This window comes from Ascaphus truei, chromosome 10 (assembly GCF_040206685.1).
Source record: "Ascaphus truei isolate aAscTru1 chromosome 10, aAscTru1.hap1, whole genome shotgun sequence".
NCBI classification, from domain to species: domain Eukaryota; kingdom Metazoa; phylum Chordata; class Amphibia; order Anura; family Ascaphidae; genus Ascaphus; species Ascaphus truei.
The window spans coordinates 43,587,833-43,612,024 of NC_134492.1; the positions used below are offsets into that span (position 1 = coordinate 43,587,833).

The window sequence follows — 24,192 nt, forward strand, 5'->3', positions numbered from 1 at the left end:
CTCTTCCACCAGGTGGATGAACAGAGATCTCTGCACCTTCCAGGGTTTCAGTAAGGCCACGAACAAAAGGCCGTTCCTCTATGAGGCAGGCCATAGAGCGCGCGACCGCGTGCGTGGCGAAGAACGATGGTGCTCGCGATCTCAGAGCAGACAAAATCATTTGATTTTGTTGCGTGATGGCCATGACACGTGCGTGGTTCAGCCAAAGAGGGCAAACCGCTCACGTGATGTCACAGGCACGACTCCGCCACACTCCCTGTCGCGACCCCCCCTAGGACACTCGCCAAATCGCCTCTGCGACAGGCACACGTGGCGTCACACGTTACGCCCCGCGCTCCTAGCATGGTCTCCGTCTAAGTTTACATGATGAAATAATATATATTTCTATCCAGATGAATGGAAACAGCAGCTAATTTTCTTACTCTCTTTACCAGCATGAAGGGTAAATATGGCTTACAGAGTACCACTACTTTTTAATTTACAAACTTACAAATCAATTGGCTTTTTAAAGAAAAGGGTGTTTGTTTTTGAAAACCTCTCCCCTTTCTATTTCAAATCATATATTTTTTTTAACCCCGTTGTGTGATGTAGGACGTAGCTAGTACATCCGGAGTTCTGCCACCCGGGGGTTCCCCATGACTTTGTAGCTTTGTCCCCCCCAAAATTGCTAATTTTCTTAGGGGGGATCACGTCCTGCGCCTGAACTGCTGGGTGACGCCTCCCTTCCGTTCTGTCATCAGTGACGGAGTGGTCACGTGACGGCTTCAGAAAAAGTCGCCGCGTGCCAGAGGGGCCCTGGCACTCACAGAGTTAAATCTATTAAATGATTATTATTTGATTTTTTTTAAATTACAGGCCACAATGTTAAGTAAATGTAGATTTTTAAAGCCAAATACTGTAACAGTACTACTAGGTTTTGCCCTTATGGGTCATGTTGTTGCTTCAGGAGTGACCAGGCCCCGGATGCCATAAATAAAGCTGAGGGCGCTTCACTTCTGTTACCATCAGGCTGATGTAGCCAATGTTATAGCACCCGCTGACAGTACTTCTGCTCTCTTTTTGTGCGTGGCTGATTCAAAAGGATGTCCGCTCTCTTCTCGCGCTTGTGCGTTGTGTATGTTCCGACCCCGTTGCAGCGCACTAGCGGTTATAATAAGGTTGACTACCTCTGTATTACGTTGGTAGGACCCTGTAATGGTTAAGCAAGTTTGACTACTGGTTGTAAGATGACACAATAAATAGTTATTGTCACAGGAGATCAGAATTCTTTCACCCGATCAAGACACCGGGCAGGACAAAACATTTCAATAAAGAGTATGTATTCTGACTAGAGACTGCAAACACAAGACACAATCAGAGCTTAAACTCAACACAACAGGGGATATGGAGGGAATCCTAGTTGACTAGGTGCCAGGCACCACATAAAAGGCTTACCTCGGGTTTGCTTCCACTCATGTGGCGCATAGAGGCCGTCCAGACTTCTCTGGTGCAATTCACGGTTGAGCACTTTCAAATTCCCCGCTCAAAAGTCCTGCTCTCTGCTTCTCCGGCAACTCACAGTTCCACAGCACAGAATCACTTTCAAATTTCCCGCCCGGATCGGCTCCCATCCTCGTTTTCAGGTGTCTCCGGCACAGCCTCAGAGCACACTGCTTAGTCCACCTCCACAACAGGATCAGAATGAGACCTAGAACTCTGATCAGGTTCCACTTTTACAGATTTCCACAGCCATAGGAAATCATGGTAAACGGGGCCGCGAACAATCACAGTGCGGATGCTGCACGGAACCAATTAGGACATGAGTGCTCCTCTGCATTGGACAATCAAGGCTGGAGATGGGGCAGAAACAAGTTAAAGAGCAAGGGGTAGGCTAATGAGCCAATTGAAGCAGCGCCTACCAGCGGGAGCTTGGCAACGGCTTCTCTGGCCTGCAGGATATCCCCCACTGGGCTTTGTTTCGGGATGTTTCGGGGAATGGCCAAATGCTTTGCTTTTCGGGCAGATAGTCCCCTGGCCTGACCTCTGCCCCCGGTCACTCTACCTTTGTTTCCCGCGCCTCTCCTCCCCCTCCAGTACCAGCATTAGCCCATTCTCCGGACATGCGGGCTACGCAAAGGATTTCTCAGCCTTCATGTCCAGAGACCTTGGCTATGCTTTATAGTGGACACAAACACATTTATATGCTTAGGTCCAGTACTTCACACAGGAAATAAAAGATTCACAGTTACAGGGTATGAAAGGGGCTTCTGTGTACATTACACAGGGTCTGGTGGCCAGGTGAACCCCAGGGAAGGACACGCAAGGACCAGGCTTAACCTTTATTATGCTGGTCCGTGGGCCCTTTTCCGTCACAGCTATTTCAACAAAAAATGTTCAGTTGTTAAATGGATTGTGACAGATTGTGACAGATTGCACTTTCAGTGCTTAAAGACCTTTTAGGTGACCTTGCATAATTGTGGCCCATATTTATTAAGCGGTGCTCTTCCACAAGTGAAATGAATCGGCCGTTTGGTGTCTACACACGGTACAGTGTCTTATTAAATATGGCCTTGCATATCACCAGTACTGTGCCAGTTAAGCCTATGATTGTTTTCTATTTGAATGTGTATTTGAGTAGGTTTTTAATAAATATGAAATTACACAGAGAAAAGCTTCACAAAGAAAAATGTGAAACAAATAATACTGTAATACAAGAAGTAGCATACATTAATAAAAATAATATTATAGTCCAATATGTTCAAGCAAAAATCCCTCAAAAGACATAAATGAAGTCACAACAATGTGTATTATAGATATATAGATGACATTTAACGTGTGTGGAGGGCAGCCACCATTTTAATTTCCCTGGGAGACATTAATATCTCCAGAGTGCACAAACAGAACGCAGAAATCTACTGCATCCAGAGGGAGGCCGTGCGCTAGAAAGTTCCCAGTTTACATGCACTCAAACTCATACTGTTCATTGGTGATTAACTGTATCTGCACAGTTGCAGGGGAATGAATAGCTGGGAGCAATTATATGAAAGCAATTATAATGAATACTCATTGTTAGAAAACCCCCGACAGACTCCATGCGTAATTGGTAAAATTAAAAACAGTTTATTGGTACATAATAAATAAAATCCCTGAGGTAAAACAGAAAAACCACAGGCAGCGACACTGACTGTTGAGCAGTACACAGTATACCCGTAGTTGGTGTGGTGGCTACTGGCTGTGTGTAGTGAAAAGTTCTGTGAACTGAATAACTCTATTGATCTATATGCAGCAGTGTACTTCGTGTCAATCCAGCGCAAACCGACACATTCGATAATTACAAGGAGGGATTACCTCTGATGGTAAGTGTGGTCGGACTGTGGCTACCCTGAGGAAACACTGTTAGTAGAGAGTAGCAGTTGTTTCATTTAGACATAGATAGGACCAGAGCTGCACAGTGAGACCACAGAGAGTCCAAGTAGTGGGGTATTCCATGCAATATACTGGTATGTAACCCCTTGTGTTAGGGTGGTGGAGAACCTGTTGGGTAACCCACTCCTAGTTAAGGGATGCACAGACTTTTCCCCGGGCGCACCCCTGCCTGGTCTCCTCAGCACCTTGCACCCGCCCTTCTCGACCCCGGTGTTAAATGACACGCGGGTTATGTGACGTCACATCAACATGGGTTACCAGGACGACACGTCGCAGGAAGGTAAGTGTATAATAGAGGCCTCATGTGGTCACCCGGCATTTAATTTAAATGCCTGGGGGGAGAGTGTGGGACCTCTATAACTGCCACGACCCCCCCCTGAAAATCTTGCGCCACTCCAGGGGGGCGCGCCCTTTAGCTTGCGCACTGCTGCCCTAGTTAACTAATTCCTGGTGACCCTGTCGATATGATGTTGCAGTGAGGCCATGATGGAATAGAAATAATGGTAATATGACAGATATTCAACCCTGTGTACCCTGGTAATAGTTGCCGCAAGGTTTATACACAGTAGTATTTAACCCCAGAGTCACTCAGTATACACAATGTCTAAACGTATTGTTGAGGATAGGGATAATTACCCTAATATTTTAATGTACCCAGGATAGGGTTTAGCCTAATAGTCACTAGAAGTAACTTCTCATACAGGGTTTCAGTGGGGCTGTGAAGGGAAAAAAATGGGGGAGACCCCTTAAAATCCTCTTCCTTCTAGTAGACTTATTGTCATATTGAAAGGAAAAAGAAAGCAGTGCTGCCCACTCAATTAAAGGTGATGTGTGCTTGTGAAAAAATATATACAGTATATATACGTGTAATTTACTCAAGTCCCGCTGCTAGAGTCCAAAGGGGGAGTTCCACATCCCTCCAGAAACAGGGTGCAGAAAAAGACATGTCCTCAAGCGCGTAGACTCAAGTGATGGTTCCAATCATGTGAGACAAAAGAAAAACAGAAACACAGTGGTATATTATACTGTAGGTACTAACAGACCTAGTGTTCACTAGTTTGTACTGTAAACACTTACGTTATTAAAGATGATGTCTTGGATATACAATGAGTTAATACTTCAAAACACCCAGTTGACAGTAGAATCTTAGAAAAAAAGTAGAGAAAAGGAACATGGCATAATAAAGTTTAATAGACAAATAGAACTGATAAAACACAGATTTCACTCACAAGCGGCTAATTCACACAAGCATTTTGAGTAGCTTTCCAGCCCAGGCAGGTTCAGGGCTTCCACACCCATGCCCACTCCTTAGGTAGTTTGGGATCCGCGTGGTCTCCATTCTGAAAGCTCTTTCTCCTCCTCCTTTCTGGGTATAACTGTCCTCGTTGATCCCCCAGAGCAAAACATTAACGCGTTTCGCAAAAAGCTTCCTCAGTAAGGAAGCTTTTAGCGAAACTCGTTTGATGTTTTGAGCACTACAGGCTACCATAGCCAGAACAGACAGTGAATCTCCAATCAGCTGCCATTCGCCATGGGCATTGGTGCGCATGCGCAGACCCGTTTCTCAGGAAGGACTTACTGCCATACAGCTCCCTCCCGGCTGTGCACGAGCTGGGGGAGCAACGAGGACAATTATACCCGGACAGGAGGAGGAGAAAGAGCTTTCGGAACGGAGATGTATCAATGTGCAACCCAAATGTTGGAGCTCTGAATGGGTGTATTTACGTAGCAGACCTGTACTTCGCAAATGCTTTATTACTCTTTACTTGGCTTCCGTTGAGGATCCCCTCTGACACTGCACCTGCCTCCTGCTACTGTTCAGAGGATGCTCCGCTGGGCTCTACTCCCTTTAGCCAGCATCCACTAACCCAGGCGGATCGCTAGCTGGTCTCCTGGTCACCACCGGTCAGCCCTGAGATTTTTCAGAGTGCGGCAGCTCTGCCACTACATGCACTGCCAGGGACTCTTAAAGATTTCCTCTCTCAGTCCTGCCTACCCAGAGTCCAATCTCATTGGCTGCGACCGTCCACGACAAGTCACATCCTCCTGCACCGGAAGTGGCTCCCTGATGCAGCACAGCATGCTGGGAGTTGTAGTTTCCTATTGTAGGCAGGGGGCAGTGTATGTGTGTCCGCTGCTTACATCTTGCTAGGTGTTACATAAATGTATTGTATATATATATTACTCCATTGTTTGTAAAGACAACGGGGCTATCTACTAAGCGTGACTAACAGATTTGGCGCACGGAAATCTAACATCCAATTTTACTTGTGTGCGCCAGTGTACTTACCTGAAATTTCTCAATCTGCACCAGCTGCGTCATTTTCTTTTGACATTAATGGACTGCGCCAGGCGTACAGATCTTATTGATATGTACTAAAACAGAATGTTTCTGTGTGCCAAAAAAGAAGAAAGTACATCAAAATAATCCAGCAAGTTGAAGTTGGTATAAACCCTATAATTAGGGTGACTGTATTCTTCCCGGGGAAAAACGCATGCGCTAAAGGCAAGCGCCGAAAGCGCATGCGCAAACTGAGCTTGCCGACTGTGCATGCACGAACAGCGCGCGCCAACCATGCATGCTTGATCAGAGCTGATTGCATTTGCGATCGGAGCTTGCAGGACGGTGAATGCAGAGCGTGCATGCGCGGATGGTGCTTGACAGCACTCAACGCTTGCAAGCCGCGCATGCATTAATCGGCAAGCTTAGATTGTGCATACGCCAGCCGGCAAGCTGCGAGAAAAACGGGACATTTACATACATTTCGGGGTCAGGACAGGGAAAAGATATCACAATGGTGGGTGCTAAAGTTACACAAGACAAAACGGCATATTGAGTTCAAGAATGTTGAATTAGTCCCAAACACCATATAGTTACTGTTTTGTCAGCTTATTTTGGGTGATCGAGTTTCCAACCTTCCAAAAACCAGATTGCAGTACATTTTCAACGGCAAAGAGGCTGGGACTACATGCATATAGGACAGTAGAAATCAGAGAAGAAGTTGTTTTACAAACTGTGGGCAGGTCATTTATAAAGACAGATGGTAAGGGTCCCAGAATAGAGCATTGGAGGACCCCACAGGTAATTTCCAAGTGGTTAGAGCAGGGGTCTGCAACCTCGCAAGCAAGAAGAGCCATATAAAAAAAATCTCCAAAATATTCAGAGAGCCGCAACACATGCATGAATATTACACCCCCACAAACACATACACATACTGTACACATACTAATAGGTATATACTGTATAAGCATTAACATATGACAATATGTGGGGGAATAAAATGCATCTGACAATAATAAGTCCCTTTACTTTTTTTCATTGTTTTTCTGTGCAAAACAGTGTCATTTACAAATACACAATACAGTACATACATACACCAGGGCCGTTTAAACAGCATTGTAAGCCCCCGGGCAAAGCAGTGCACTGGGCCCTGCCAACTCTCCGCTACAAGTCGTAATTTTTCTCCATCTACCGAGTTAGCGGGAGATTTGAATGTTGAGGCGGGTGATCGGAAAATTAGTGTTAAATTCAGGGCTGTGCATAGATTAGCGTGGGGCCCCTATGCTCGTGGGGCCCCCGGGCAACTGCCCAGCGTGCCCATGCGTTAAGACGGCACTGACATACACAACCCCCTCCCCAGAAACCTATACTACCCTCCCCAAATATATACACACTTCCCTACCCCAAATACACACACGTTACGTCGACTCGCGCCAGAAGTTGCGATACACACTTCCGGCGCGCACCGACGAGAGCCTGGCATGGGACAGTACAGGAGAGAGGCAGGCAAGCAGGTGGGGAAGACGTTGGGCCCGGCGGCAACAAGAGGCCCGACCAGTGCCGACTGGGCCCCCTGCAGCCACCGCAAGGATAGTGGGGGAGAGAGGCAGCAGCTGGGGGAAGGCAACCTGCAGAGAGCCGCAAGTAGGAGCGGAAAGAGCCGCAGGTTGCCGACCCCTGGGTTAGAGTTAGAGCCTGAGATAGAGGTTAGGATTTTTAGGGTTACGGTTAGTGTTGCAGAGTACATGCAACTACACACGCGGGGTCTCTTGACAAGGCTTATTTATTTAGCGTTAAAAAATATACAGCACACAAAACAAAAATTGCTTTTCTTCAGCAGACAAAACAAAATTCCTTGTCTTCAGCATGGCAAACAAAATAGCTTCTCTTCAGCATGGCAAACACAACAGTTCATAAAACATGTACTTTGCAAAACAGACCTTAAATCAAGTTGTTCTCTCTCCAGAGTTTCAGGGTATTTCCCTGCTTCAGACAGCATACAAAAAGACAGACCTTATAGCAGTAATCTACTTCAGTATTTCACTCCTGTCTCCTGACCAGCTAGGCTGCATGTGTGCACATCCTGGGGTTTTTAACACACCTTGATTAGGCAGCTGGGATTCAACTAATTGCCATGAGCTTCCCAGCTGAAGTTAACCTCATCACTGCTGCACTGCTGACTAAACATATGTCTGCCAGGCATATAGCGGGTGGCTTTTATTTACCCTGTCACAGTTAGGATTAGGGTTTAGAGTTAGAGGTCAAGGTTAGGATTACCTGCGGTGGAGTGCCATCCTGGCGGCTTAAAATGGCAGCAGCTAATTGTCCTAGACAGCTATATTGTATGCACCAAGTGACACAACAAGCTTATTAATATGACACGTTTTATTGCCCTTTTTTTATTATGACATTTTTGACACACCACTAATTTAAAAAAAAAGGATGTTAGTACACGGGCCCCAAAGGGTCAAGTTTACTAAGTGGAGCTATTCCATAAGAAACACTTTCCAATGCCAGAAATCCCCATTGGGCTGCAAAACTGGAGGGGAAACCAATGCCAATAAAGTGCACCAGATTTATCAACTGAAAAAAGAATCCCATTGCTTACTAATGGGATTCCAATTGTATGATAAATACGGGGCTGTGTGTTCAGTGGTGGTTTTGTCGTACACAGTAGTACAGCAGCGAGGTTTTAGTAAGTAGACTCCCCTTGACCCAATCACAAGAGTCGCCTGCACTGTATCTTCCTGCAGCTGCAGGTGTTGTCTTATGAAATAGCACTGCTTACTATAAATATCATATTTTTGTACTCGGTAAGTGAAATAATCACTTCTCTCTTTTGAAGTGTATTCAAAGAGAGGCCTGACCGAGCATGACGGCAAATTACACATAGACAGGTCCTACTGACTGGTCTTTTATCCAATGACCTGGAGTTTCTACGTCAACCCCAGAGTGCCGGGGCACCGCTTTGTTTTATTCAGTGTTTGCATAAGGGAAATAATGCAAAAAAGAATTTATAGTTTTATTATAGCGGCGGCTTTTATTGTGAAACACTGCAGGTCACTGACAGCAGCGCGTTCCTAAGCCCGCCTGGCAGAAAAACAGTTACAAAGTCAAAATAAAATCTCTGTTTTTGGAAACAAAAAAATTAAAGACATTTAAATTATATGAATATTGTGACAAACGGCTTACTCCGGGGCTCCGCCGTCTGTCCGGGACTGTTAGAACACGGTCTTTTAGGGTAGGTTAAATGATGAGACGTCACGTACTGTTCCTTTAAACAGGCTATGCCTGGTTTATTCAGTCCCAGGCACTGAGACTGCCACAGTTTAAACAGAAAACAAAGCCAAACAAAAAGCTGCTCGTCTGAGCGATAACTTAAACTTAGATGTCCCTGACTCAGAGTTGGAAGTGGCTTGTCCACTTCCACCAACAAAATAAGTACCTTTGCAGTCTTTAGACAAACTAACAGAATGAATGAAGCGATTTGGGAAAGAGGCTTTCTCACCCCTCTGCAGTTCAGCAGCCTTCCAGGCTCTTGGGCGGGGCCCAGAGGAAACAGGAAACAGGTCTTATATACCTGAACTCTAATCAGCATGACAGGTGGCAGAAAACAGGCAGCAGACAAACTGTGGAATGGAGTGCCTGTACCACGAGGCTGCCCTGTTCAGCTTAGACAGGACAGAAACTGTTCAGTATCCTGGGAGCCCTGTATATGGAGTTTATTACCAACCCCTGGTTTCTGTCACATATCCTCCCCCCCAGCTCAGACCTCGAGGGGTGAGCGACCATGGATATTAGGGAGTGCATCCTTGACAACCCGTCGGCATTGCCATGTTTGTGCCCCGACCTGTGTTCCACAGAAAATTTAAAGGGCTGTAGGCTTAGGAACCACCTGGTCACCCTAGCGTTCTTCTCCCTATTTTGACACATCCAGGTAAGGGGTGCATGATCTGTGACCAATCGGAACTTTCTCCCCAACAGATAATACTTGAGTGTCTCTACAGCCCACTTTATTGCGAGACACTCTTTCTCGACTATGGAGTAATTTTTCTCCTGGGGATTTAGTTTCCTACTTAAATAAAGGATGGGGTGCTCCTCCCCTTGAGACTCCTGGGAGAGTACCGCCCCCAGCCCTACCTCAGATGCGTCGGTTTGGACTACGAACTCTTTGGAGAAGTCAGGTGTGACCAACACTGGTTGGGCACAGAGAGCTTCTTTCAGGCTTCTAAAGGCCTGTTCGGCTTCGGGGGACCACTTTACCATTAGCGGTCCTCTTGCTTTTGTGAGGTCGGTTAGTGGGGTTGCCTTAGTTGCAAAATTGGGAATAAACCTCCTATAGTAGCCAATTAACCCCAAAAAGGTCCTTACTTGTTTTTTTGTGACTGGCCTTGGCCAATTTTGTATCGCCTCTACTTTGAGTGTTTGTGGTTTGAGTAACCCTCTACCAATAGAATACCCCAGATACTTGGCCTCCTCCAGACCAATAGTGCATTTAGCGGGGTTAGCAGTTAGTCCAGCAGACCGAACTGCGTCGAGCACAGCTTGGACCTTTGGAAGGTGGGACTGCCAATCTTCACTATGGATTACCACATCATCCAGGTAGGCGGCAGCGTACCGAACATGTGGTTTTAAAATTTTATCCATCATTCTTTGGAATGTGGCGGGAGCTCCATGTAAGCCAAAAGGCAGCACCTTATATTGAAAGAGGCCGTCTGGGGTTGAGAAGGCTGTTTTTTCTTTTGCCCTTTCTGTGAGGGGAACCTGCCAGTACCCTTTTGTTAGATCTAGGGTTGTGAGATATCGGGCTTTGCCCAGTCTCTCTACAAGTTCATCCACCCTGGGCATAGGATAAGTATCAAATTTTGACACCGCGTTTAGTTTCCGGTAGTCATTACAAAACCTTGTTGTACCGTCTGGCTTTGGGACTAAAACTATAGGGCTGTTCCACCCACTTTGGGATTCCTCAATTACGCCTAGTTTTAGCATTTTTTTAACCTCTAAACTTATAGCCTCTCTCTTGGCCTCTGGGATTCGGTACGGTTTAAGGTTAACTCGGACCCCCGGTTCAGAGACTATGTCATGTTTAATTACGTTAGTTTTACCTGGCTGTGTAGAGAAGATTTCTTTGTTCCTTCTCACTAAACTCTGGACCTCTCGTTTCTGATGCACGGACAGTGTTTCAGCTATGCTAACCTCTGGGTCAGTTTCTTGATTCTCTGACGGACCTGGGGGTACTAGGGTTAACAAGACCTCTCTATCTTTCCAGGGTTTGAGTAGGTTTATATGGTAAATTTGCTCAGGTTTCCTCCTACCTGGCTGCCTTACCCTATAATTTACTTCTCCCACTCTTTCCAAGACCTCATATGGCCCATGCCATTTAGCAAGGAATTTACTCTCCACGGTGGGAACCAGAACTAGTACCCTATCACCTGGAAAAAAAATTCTGACCCTAGCACCCTTATTATACGTATTCCTTTGTGCTTCTTGAGCTTTCTCCATGTGTTCCCTCACTATGGGTAGGACTGCAGCAATGCGGTCCTGCATTTGGGCAACATGCTCTATTACACTTCTGTAAGGGGTAACCTCGTGTTCCCAAGTTTCTTTGGCTATATCCAGTAAGCCCCTTGGATGTCGGCCATACAATAGTTCAAACGGGGAGAAGCCTGTGGATGACTGGGGAACTTCCCTAATGGCAAATAACAGGTATGGTAACAAACAGTCCCAGTTTTTCCCATCCTTATCGACCGCCCGGCGTAACATGCTCTTTAAGGTTTTATTGAACCTTTCCACTAAACCATCTGTTTGTGGATGATAGACTGAGGTTCTGAGATGCTTGATTTTTAGGAGTTTACATAGCTCTTTTGTTACTTGGGACATAAATGGTGTTCCCTGGTCAGATAAGATCTCTTTAGGAATTCCGACCCGGGAAAACAGAAGTACTAACTCTTTTGCTATGTTTTTAGCAGAGGTGCTACGTAGGGGAACTGCCTCCGGATATCGGGTAGCATAATCTAATATTACCAATATATGCTGATGTCCCCTAGCAGACTTTATTAGGGGTCCTACTAGATCCATAGCAATGCGGTCAAATGGTACCTCTATTATGGGAAGGGGTACCAATGGGCTGCGGTATGCTTTGAACGGGGCGGTGATCTGACATTCTGGGCATGAGGAACAATAGTTTGTAATTTCTGCCAGAACCCCAGGCCAATAAAAGCTTCGGAGAACCTTTTCTTTTGTCTTTTCCACCCCTAGGTGTCCCCCCAATGGATGACTATGTGCGAGGTGTAATACTACGTTACGGAATGTCCGTGGTACCAACAATTGTTTAGTTGTAACTGATTTTCTTTTATCAACCCGATATACTAGGTCGTTCTCTACCTCGAAGTAGGGGTAAGCAAGTGACCTATCTGGTTGGCCATGAGTACTATTCTGGTCCCGTATATTTCCCCTTGCTACCGCTAATGTGGGGTCCTCCCACTGGGCCTTCTTAAAACTCCCAGGACTGACCTCTAGGTCAGCGAGGGTCTTATCCTGTACTGGGGTGGTAAGTGCCTGATCAACATCTTGATTTGGGGTATTCCCTACCAAAGTAGTGATGGGGAAGGGAATTTCACAGCACTCCTCCTTTTCCCCTTTCTTATTTGGGCCCTCGTCAACCTCCATTTCTGAAAAAGGGAAAGGATTTGTTTCTTCTAACACTTCGTTATGGTCTGCTATTGAACTCTGGGCGCTATTCTGAGCTGGGGACCACATTTTTAGAAAATGGGGAAAGTCGGTCCCTATTAACACATCATGTGCCAGTTTGGGTACAACACCCACCTTGAAATCTAAAGAACCAAATTCTGTTTCAAAAAAAACATCAACAGTGGAATATTCATGATTATCCCCATGTATACAACAAATTGCCACTCTTTGTGAACTGTTTACCTGTTTCTTCTTAATGGGCAATAGGTATTCGGACACTAGTGTGACCATACTCCCAGAGTCAAGAAGTGCCCGAACCCTCTTACCATTAACCTTTACAAATGCCCACAGATGGTTATTCAAGGGGTCCTCTGGGCTAGGGCCCATACATTGGGACAACAGTGAATAAGGTTCCACGCTGTTGCATTGCATGGGCTCATCATTTAGTGGGCAGATTTTTTCTGTGTGGCCCCTCTCATGACAATTTACACATTTAGGTACATAGTCTGTGTCCCACTTAGAGCCTTTTCCCGGCTCCCCATGTTGGCTATTGCCCTTAGTGTGCGAACCACTGTTGCTGGTGCTGCGTGAAGGTGGTCGCCGCTCTTCAGCTCCCCTTAACCCCGGTACCCTTTTACCGTCTCTGGAAGAGTCCTGGAACCTCGGGTAGTGGGGTTGCTCCACGACTGTGGGTTGCGGGTGCTCTCCTGCTGCATTGTACCTTTCTACGAGGGCCACAAGCTCATCCGCATTGTGGGGGTCACTCCGACTGACCCAATGGCGTAAGGCAGAGGGAAGTTTCCTCAAGAACTGGTCCATGACCAACCGTTCCACGATGTGGCTTGCTGAGTTGATCTCGGGTTGTAGCCACTTCCGGGCGAGGTGGATGAGGTCATACATCTGGCTTCGGGTGGCTTTATCCATCGTGAAGGACCATGCGTGAAACCTTTGGGCGCGAACAGCCGTGGTTACGCCGAGGCGGGCGAGGATCTCGAACTTCAATTTTGCATAGACGTTAGCTTCGGCTGGCTCTAGATCAAAGTAAGCCTTCTGGGGTTCGCCGCTTAGGAAGGGTGCGATTAGACCAGCCCACTCAGCTTCTGGCCATCCCTCTCTCTGTGCCGTGCGTTCAAACGTGAGAAGATAGGCTTCCACATCATCCGAGGGTCCCATCTTCTGAAGGTAGTGGCTTGCCCTGGTCATTTTCGGAACTGGGGCTGCCGCTGCCAGTGGAAGGTTACTGATAGTCTCCCTCAGGATCTCGAGTTCCTGCTGTAAGCCCTGAGCGAACCGCTGTTGCTCCTCTTTCAGCAGGCGGTTTGTCTCTTGCTGGTTTGCATTCGCCTGTTGCAGGGCTTCATTCGCGTCTCTCTGGACAGCGACATTGCGTACCAGCGCACTCACCACGTCTTCCATCTTGTTTGGAGAGAGAGAAAAAACCCTTTTTTTTTTTTTTTTTTTTCCTTTAAAGTTCTTTAACCCCCAGACCTTTTAGTGTTCTGCCCGCATTCTCCACCATATGTGACAAACGGCTTACTCCGGGGCTCCGCCGTCTGTCCGGGACTGTTAGAACACGGTCTTTTAGGGTAGGTTAAATGATGAGACGTCACGTACTGTTCCTTTAAACAGGCTATGCCTGGTTTATTCAGTCCCAGGCACTGAGACTGCCACAGTTTAAACAGAAAACAAAGCCAAACAAAAAGCTGCTCGTCTGAGCGATAACTTAAACTTAGATGTCCCTGACTCAGAGTTGGAAGTGGCTTGTCCACTTCCACCAACAAAATAAGTACCTTTGCAGTCTTTAGACAAACTAACAGAATGAATGAAGCGATTTGGGAAAGAGGCTTTCTCACCCCTCTGCAGTTCAGCAGCCTTCCAGGCTCTTGGGTGGGGCCCAGAGGAAACAGGAAACAGGTCTTATATACCTGAACTCTAATCAGCATGACAGGTGGCAGAAAACAGGCAGCAGACAAACTGTGGAATGGAGTGCCTGTACCACGAGGCTGCCCTGTTCAGCTTAGACAGGACAGAAACTGTTCAGTATCCTGGGAGCCCTGTATATGGAGTTTATTACCAACCCCTGGTTTCTGTCACAATATACATATGTACATGACAGTTTATGTTTTATTTAATTTTTTTAAAGTAAAATAAAACAACATAAATATTGTACTAGACAATGACACTGAGCTTAAAACAGGGGAGTCTTGTTAAATTCCCGGTGTCGGCTCCATGTGACCTTGGGCAAGTAACTTTATCTCCCTGTGCCTCCGGCACCAAAACATAGATTGTAAGCTCTACGGGGCATAAATTCTATGCACAGCGCTGCATACACTCTCAGAGCTATACAAGGAAAAAACAATTGTAAATTATATCAAATTCTGCACAGAACAAAATGTAAGAGATTTCGTTATGATTCTTTAAAAAAAAAAGACATTAAGGAACATTCCAGAAAATCTTTCATGAGCTGCAAAATGCGTCAAATATGAGCGTGATAAATAGATCCCCCATAACATGAGACAAGGTGTTACACTACTGAGTGTTTACGCTTCATTGCAACTTCAGTATATTTTGCTAAGTGGAATGCACACACCAGCAGGAGAGGGGTAATTCTCCAGAACAGCTGTCCCAGTGAATGTCAGTGTGGACCAAACAGCCTTTGCTCTGTCCGTGGTATCACTTTACAGCACTTGTGCCTGTAATGGAGTTAGGACAAGTTGTCTGGCAAAGATTCCATAAATATCTCCCCGAGGTAAAAAAAGAAACACAGCTGGGCCGTCCCCGCACACTCCGGTCTTATCGACTGCAGAAGAGTGTTGGAAAGTCTCAGCTCCCAGTGGGCTGACGGCTTTTCACCATGATATCGTAGCTACTGCCGGGCATTTTTTTAGTGTGTTTAGTAGAATAGGTTTTTTTTTTATTATTATTATTATTATTTTGGGGGTTTTGTGTATATTATGTTGTGGGGCTGAGAAATTAAGGGGTAGAGGTGCCCCTATGGACCACATACCATGTCTAACGGCTACCGAACTTTGTCACAGCACCTCAATGACTTGAAGAAGGAGAACTTCAGCCTGAAGCTGCGGATCTACTTCCTGGAGGAACGCATCCAGCAGAAGTATGAGGACAGCAGTGAGGATGTCTACAAAAGAGTGAGTACGCAGACTGTTGCGTGTTTTAAAGATGGCCGACCATCTGAGGATAGTAGTAGAGTGACATTTTGGCCAGTACTTACTAAGCAGTCTTCTGCCATAAGACATCTTCCATCTCATTGATGTCAATAAACTGAACGGGATCCTCCAGCCCCGGGAGAAGACTGCTTAATAAAAATGGCCCTATGTGTGAGTGCAGTCATTTTGTGTGCCAGGAAATTTGATGGAGTTATTAAAATGCTTTTGGATCAGTCTTTTTAACCCTTTACTGACATAAAAGCCGTCTGGCAATGAGGGGAGTTAATAATACAGATACCACCTATAATATATTATTATTTCTTTGCTTATTGATTTCTTATAAGGCGGACATAGGGTCTATGTATCACAACAAAAGTGGCGCAATACTAGGGCAAAACAAACTGCACCAAAAGTATCAAACAAAATATCCTATTGATTCCAATGCGATTTCTTCCTTTGGTATATATGGTGCAGAATTGCACCACATTTTCTTTGACACAAACGCCCCTACAGTGTTCAACCTACAATATTGATTCCTTTATTAGTGAGCTGTCCATAAATATAATCCATTCTCTTTGCACTCACTTATGTATAGATCCTTTAGGTCGGGTGCCGGCTGAAAGATATAGCAGGGAATCCCAACGCTGCTCACCTAGATACCACTCAATAGGTTTGAAGGTTTCCTGCCACACATACACACTCTGATGCTTCTTAATCTACTATTGCTTTTTATTGCAGGGACAGGACAGTTTTCAACACAAAGTTTTCGGGGGACGCAGCCCCTTCGTCAGGCGCACATGAATAAAAGAATTTATGTGCACCTGACGATGGGTCAGCGTCCCCCCAATTGTGGTGCTGAAAACGGTCACGGCGATCTGCAATAATAGATTAAGAAGCATCAGCGTGGGTATGAGAAACCTGTAGCGCTATATATTAGAGTGCTGTGAGAGCTGTCACATTGAAGATGTATCCTCATTAACGTCTCTGATGTAAGATATCGATTCTAGCATTTGTTGATACTGTTGACGTCGATACCAATAACTGATGCAGATACTGTATCTAACCCTGACCTTTACCCCAGCAATTCTATTGAAGTAAATGGGGGCAACTCTTGTGGTAGAAGAGCAATCCTGACTTGTATGACTGATTTAAGTGATGTATATGGTGGAAAAGGGAGAAGGAGCGGCTCAGTGAGTAAAGACACTGACTGGCACTGAGTTTGAACCTGGTTCAATTCCTGGTGTCGGCTCCTTGTGACCTTGGGCAAGTCACTTTATCTCCCTGTGCCTCAGGCACCAAAAAACATAGATAGTAAGCTCCACAGGGCAGGGACCCGTGCCTGCAAAATGTCTCTGTAAAGCGCTACGTAAAACTAGCAGCGCTATACAAGAACATGCTATTATTATTATTATTATTATTATAAAACAGAGGGGCCTCTGTACCAAGCGTCACTTTTTTGTTAAATAGAATGTTTCTGTGCACCAAAAAAAAGGTTAAAGTGCAATAAAATCACCCGCCATGTTTAACTTGGATTAAACCCTGCAGTGTTAAGGCTGAATTAAGTTGCTATGCAACAAACCAAAACAGGTATTTGACGCAGCGCGGATGTTTCATTATATATTACACTACTCATTTATATTTACTAATATTAGGTAGAAATATAACACCCTGTTTAATGTAAATGGCATCAGTCTGGTATTCAACAGGAGGGATGTGTAAAAATCATTTATAGCAACAAATTATGTGCCATGGGCATGAAGTCTTCATACACACGATGCCCATGTGCTGAAGCTTTGTATTATGCTTTTCAGCACTGACATTTTTGATGCAGCACAGATTTGAACAAATATGGCAGGACATGGACTCCAATGTGTGTCCTGTGTGTGGATCATGCTGAACATGGAGGATTTCATTAAAGCATACGGGGGAAATGGATTGTGTTTTAAATGGTTATTCTGCCTTTTGAGATATAAACTTATTGGAGTCTATGGGGGACAATGGTGATTCTGAATTTATGAAGGAATAATATTATTGAATTGTAAGTGGAAAATCTTCACAGTGAGGGTTGGCTTTGGGGTATAGCTTGTCTTGGCTTAATAGCAGTATCCCTGTCCTAAGGATGCTATTTTTCCCAGTTACGCCTCAAAATTATTGTAAAACAATCACTAAACTGGTACACGCAGTACTACTAAAAGTTTATTTAGAAAAATACATGTAAGGGGAAACGGTGGCCATTTTTAAAACAAGGAAAGGCCAATGGATTTTCAAACAGAGTGTCTTTATATTGCTAAAACACAAACATACCGTTAAATAACAAATAAATAACTGCTGTACAAAGCATAAAGCAACTTCCACTTTCCAACTTTTTTTCTTTTCTTTTTTTTATTATTTGTATATGTAAAGCAGGTGACAATTTATAATTCTGCATTCTTACCTAAACTGGCAATCTTTTGGTGCGCCTGTTATAAATCTGTCAAAATCCTGATTGTGCGGCTAACATAATGGCTGCTTCAGTCAGTTTAACTCAGCAGCTACAATGTATCCTTATATTACGAAGGTAACATTATCTATTATTACAGTTTACAACTCAAACTGCTGGGGACATTGCCAAAAAGTTATCACAAAAAGGAAAGTGTTACAAAGATCTTGCACTGCTTGGGAGGTGGTGGGTTAAAACCTGCTATAGAAATCAAGGAATGCTTTAAAACTCATTACTGTATAAATAGCATTGAGTTGAATAAAAAATAAAAAAAAACACAGTAACTATTATCTAATACTGCAGAACTGACGTATTATTATTTTTGAAAAACATAGAAGATTTCACATGTTTTGCTGCTATAAAAAGGCCTGTTGGGTTTTACAATCCTACAGAACAGGGCTAGAAAGAAATAGCTTGCGTCCTGTAATGGAATGCACTGATTTTTCTAAATGGGTTTATACGTTCCCGCATGGCTTGTTTGTCTAAAATCCTGCCTAGCCCGAAACGCGTCAGAGTGGGCGATTGTCCTGTTTTATGGTGTCCCCCCCTATACCAATAAATTAGTTAACCCTTGGTGTGCTGGTCCTGCTGTCCGTCTTTGTGCTGTGCTCCACATTCCTCTCTAGAGGCTTTTTTCCTGCTCTAAAATCCTGCAAATCAGAGGGGTTTCTTCTATAAAGAAAAACTTAAGAAAACAATTCATCACGGTGGTTGCGATAGCAGCATAGATCTGTGATTTTCTACCTCTGTTCTGTGAACCCCTGGAAATACGCCAAATACAGTACATCTAGCAATGGCAGATAGTTACATTTTTCAGGATACCTCTGCTTCAGCACAGGTGGCTCAATCAGTGGCTCAGATATTGGGGCACTATCTCATAGAAACTACTATTGACTTCAAAGGGAGTTTCCATGCGATAGTGTCACAATCTAACACTATTACAGTTTAATGCATAAACTACAGATACATTGTCAACAGCAACAGTTCTGTTTCCCCTTTATGATTTTATCATTAGGTAAACGGTCAAGAATGTAGCACAATAATGAATTTGCTAGCACCCCTTCAAAACTAAATAAAACCATTAGTCTTTACAAGAAACACATGAGTTAGAGTTTCACTGTAAGAGTGTATTCATTTTTCCAAAGAAGCGGATTACATTTGTCAGAGACAGAGAACAAGTGGCTGCTGCACCCTATTCAGCTGGAGGCTGGTAAACCTAAAAAAAATTTGAGGAAGAATATGTATTCTTCACTAAAAAGGGCAGTTACTTCGCTCTTTGTGATTATTTTACTAGGACAACTCTTAAGTTCCAGAAAGTATATTGTCATCTGAGCTGGAACTTGAGGGTCCATTGAATATCACTACAGTAATTGTTACCTTACAAACCCACACTTCCATTACTGTTTAATGTATCTGTTTTTTAAAATAACCTCTTTTTCACATGGATTGCACTCTGACATGGAAGCGCGCCCTTAAAGGAAGCTTTAACTGTGACTACAATGTTCAAAACATCTGCATGGCATCGGCAGCCATTATTAAATAAGAATACCATATCAATGTTATTTGTAGGTATTTAGTTTAGGAAGGCTAGGTTTAAGAAAGGTTTAAGTGCTTCTTAAAAGGTTAATGATACATTACAGGAAATGGTCCTTTCTGGCTAGTAGGAATTATTGTATAGCTGTTGATTGACATTTATCCTGATAATTACTAGCGTCAGTATTTTTGTTGACAAGATATTCAAGGAGCGTGATCAGTATCTGTCGGATTGTATCCAACTGAAGTCCCATGAGAGCTTTGTTTACTGATATTATAAATAGGACCAGCTAAGCCGTGTCTGTCATAGGAAGCTAATACTGTAGCTCTTTAAATCTGTCCTTAGATAAATGTGTTGTAAAATGGGGGACAGGAGATACTTTTAGGCGGGGATTAGTGAAGCATTCACAGACAAATACACATGTTCAGTAATTAGCGCAGTGCAGAACAGTCACACTTCAGCTTGTTTATTGTTACGAGCCGTGAATGTGGGCGAGTAACACAGTTTGAATTAGAACACATCCGCAGGATACTTCCATTTATCGCCAGGTGCTTGTGATTTTCTGATTCCTCGTGGCTCTTATTTATCATAAAAATGTGCATTACAGTGAGGGTTAGAAAACCAAGACTTGGCCGAAATGGAATATATATGCATTACAGTATAAGTAATTCCTGCCGCAAGAATGAATGCCTTTGTGACTTTGTATTTCTGTATCATCCATTGGCAGATGGCGACACCTCACAACCCTTGGCAGAGCAATAATGACCTCCTAGCAATTGTCCTTCAGTTACAGTATGGGCATTCTGCCATTGCAGAAATAAACCTACACTACTCTCCATATAGAAATGGACATTTAGTTGTGGACCTTCTGTCACTCTAAAAATTGACTTTCTTTGAGTTTGGAAGTAGACCTTAAATAATGGCATTTCTTTTTTTTTTTAATATATAACTGTAGACTTGAACCTTCTGTCATCATAGCAATGATCTTTTATTATAGAAATGAAATGATCATTACAGACCTTCGGGGTCTAGAGAAAACGAGTTTAATGGTTATTTAGTCTGGAGATTGACATTGTATCAATCTGAACAGTGAACAGTTTGTAATGGACCTCTCGTACAGTACAGAACAGTCTTCATTGAGGTTCAGTTATGTGCACCTGTGCTGAGCATCTCTTCTGGAGTCAGCACCGTAGCAGTTGTTCTTACAGTGTTGAGATTACAGCTCCAGAGAAGCTGTGCCATCAGCTGTTGCACTTAAATACCTTTAAACCTCTCAGTGACCAACAGGCAGTGGCAACATACACAGGACCTGCAGTGTTGTAGCTCAGAGAGGAGGAAGGCGCATTAACACCTTCAAGAGCTGCAATGAATACTTATATTTATATTATAGGGTTGAAATGTAATCTCCATTTGCTGTTTTACAGTACTAGGATTTAAGGCAGTTGAAAATGGAAACCGCATACAATTGTTTGTAAACTTTAAATAAACTTTGGTCTTATGTATGGATATAAATACTCACCAATGTACAACAAAATGTACACAAGATCCAGTGGACATCAGCAAATCTGTATAATGTAAATAAGCCTTTTTTTGTGACTACCAAAGAGCACTATATAATATATAATGTATTTCATTATTTGCATATCTGTTGCAATGAATGGGTGCAAATTACAATATAATAAAATGTACACTAAAACCATATAAAAATACATTTAAACCATTTACATGTCGTGATGAAATTGACATGAGGGTGGGTATGTTACATGGACCCAGATGTAGGAGAGAGCATACATTGAATAAGATTTTAAACAGTTCAATTGTCCATCAGCAATGGTGTTGTGTCAAGCGCTGTAGAACCCACATACCTGTATGCAGTGTAGCTGTGCACACTTAGGCTGCGGACATAGTGCCGCAGCCCATGCGGAGACGCAGGGAGGCTGAGTAAAAGCGGGGGCTTTCCCTGGCCATAGTACGCGGGCCGTGGGGGGCGTTCCTTGGGGGCGTTCCCAGTGACGTCACGGAGCTGCTTCGCCCTCATTGGGCGAACCGCTCACGTGACCGCCCTGTCGGGCGAGAAATCAGTTTTAACTGATTTCTCGCGCATCGCACACCCCCTCCTGCCTCCGCGCGCACACGCCCGCACGCCGCATGTACGCGAACACTGCCTTAAGGCAGTCTGTTCGCACGTCCGCACGGTCTGAGGTACCATGGACGCAGCATTAGGGTTTATTTAGCATTTCATCTAATGTACTAAATTGTGAACTATGAGTGGAATTTAGATGATCGAAGCACTTTTGATCTCTTGTGATGCTCAACAGATATTTGATAAATTGGGATTTTTTTGCTCGACCTCTAGAAGAAACATGATTTATTCCACTTCCCATTCCAGAGTTCATAACTACGTCACCATTCAGTAAATTCGCCATAAAAGCATATTTAAGTTGAGAGATCATTTTTTTAGCAAGTACGGTTACATTTTTGGACAAATTGTTTATTTTTGATTAACGTCATTAATAACACGACCAGATCATCCATGCTGTGACCAGCTACTGTACATATTCATTGTGTTCTCCAAAACGCAATTTTTTCGAAGCTTTCGCCTGTATTTGTTTTCCCTGGGTAAAAGGTGCTTGGGTACAAGCGTTATAAAAACAGTTAATAGGACGGCAGATACAGAAGAAATGGTTTGTATTTGGTTTTTGAGTGAGCATCATTTATTTCTGTATTATTTTGTGTAAAGTAATTCTGATCATCAGCCAACAGGTAAATGGTTCAGAACCAGGTATGATAAGAATACATGTCACGTGTAAAATACAAATGTAATCACTTTTCACTGGTCATTAATAAATACAGGTTGGGCTTTAAAGTTGTTGCAATCCTTGTAAGGAAGGCAGTTTCATTGCTTTGCCCTGGTTGGCTAGTGCGCAGAACTGCGTCATTAACAGAATAACTTGAAAACAATACAGTTGGCTTCAGTGGTTACCATGGCAACCTCTTGATGAGTATAAATAGCAGCAACCATTTTAAAACCCCACAGAACCAAAATTTCTGCACCCATACACAGAGGCCACGATCTCGGGCCTATCGGGCCCTCCACCTTCCTGCTGCCTTCTTTCTGCAGTGTAAAATTACGCTGCGACATCACACGGCGTCTCGTTGCCATGGCAATACAGCATCAAATAACGTCTTGATGTCGCGTTGCCATGGCAATGAGGTGATGTCGTGTTGGTAACATCCGCAGCGTCATTTGACACTGCGATTTCGAAGAAGATGGAGGTCGGCAGCACGGAGGAGGCGGCACCAGGTAAGTGCCTAGGGGCGTCGGATCTGGAAACCTGTCTCTGGCCTGCCCTGTTTTTATCAGAGAAAGATAAGGAAAAGTGGGTACTGGCTGTGCACATTGGCTTGAATAGTGACATCTGAGAAAACTAGTATCCAGAGGAACTCAAACTCCTCCCAAGGCTCTTGCCCTGCAGAACTTACATGTTTATAAAAACTCATTTTTTGGTGCAGGGACATAAAATAACCCGTCCCAGGTTACAAGGAGCTAATCCTGGGATTCAACCAGGTTCACCAACTTCAAAAGGTAGTGACATCAAAACTAGGTAAATGAATGTGTACTTTCTCCCATCTCTATTTTTTGTACTCTTCCTTCCCCCCCCCCATTTTTTATTTTCTTCATTCTCCCCTCTCCCTAAAAATTTTTAATAAAAATTAAGTTTAAAAAAAAAAAGAAAAGAAACAATTGATGGTAATGTTGAAGCAGAGGTACCACAGCGCTGTGCAATCTTTCCTGCTCGTGGCCCCCCTCCTGCTTCCCTCCCTGCTCGCGCCTCCCCCCCTTACCTCCTCTCCGGCTCACATGATGTCACATGACCCCACGGCGTCACTTGACGCCGCGTTGCCATGGCGAGATGCGTCGCCGCGCGTCGGTAAGTGAAGTTGCAGAGGCCTCACACGATCCCCCGGCATTAATTTAAAAACGTTGGGGGAAGAGCGCGCGGGACCCCTGCAATCCACCGCGCCCCCCAATTTGCGCACCACTGCCTTACCAGACTCTAATCAGCCATTAATGTCATCAATTTCTTTGGATTAGAAACCTCACTGTTATTATTGACAAAAAAAAAATGCAAAAAAAATACTTGTGCTCTATCTAAATGAAATTAAAAGTGTATCACATTGGAAAAAATAAATAAATAAAATTTAAAAAAAAATAGGTTACTTCTCATTAAATATAAGTTAGAACTATATAGTATAAAACTTTAGTGACAAGCTACAATAATCTTAACTTGCAAGGTCTTGGAAGCTCAGACTATACAACAGTATTTAAGGAGAAGGAGTAAGCTAGGGCAGAGGCAGAACGAGGCAACCGGTGCAAGTTTATCAAACAAGGAACCTCTGTCTCTCCGGGTGCCCTACCTTTTGGAGTGGATACGGTGGTGGTGATGGAAGGAGCCCACCAAGGTGGTGATTGTGGAAGTTGGGCCCGACTTCTGGTGGGGGCTAACTTCCGTGTTAGGACCACCAGGTTGTGCCCCCTCCGTTGCTGCCAAGGCCCCACACCACAGGAAAGGCCCGGGTAGGAGGTGTGCAGAGAGGGGTTCCTTTAGAAATGCTGTAACGTTGTTCCTGCTGC

The 24,192-nt window shown here is 44.2% G+C and overlaps 1 protein-coding gene across 1 annotated transcript in view; it reads left to right on the forward strand.

Moving 5' to 3' along the window:
- The first annotated feature begins 15,145 nt into the window (after positions 1-15,145).
- The window catches only part of PDE4DIP (phosphodiesterase 4D interacting protein), a 134,488-nt gene continuing 125,441 nt past the window's right edge, over positions 15,146-24,192 (forward strand). The window contains exon 1 of the mRNA XM_075616851.1: positions 15,146-15,525. Coding sequence (XP_075472966.1) covers positions 15,385-15,525 — 141 coding nt within the window. The 5' untranslated portion in view covers positions 15,146-15,384. The remainder of the gene's footprint in view (positions 15,526-24,192) is intronic.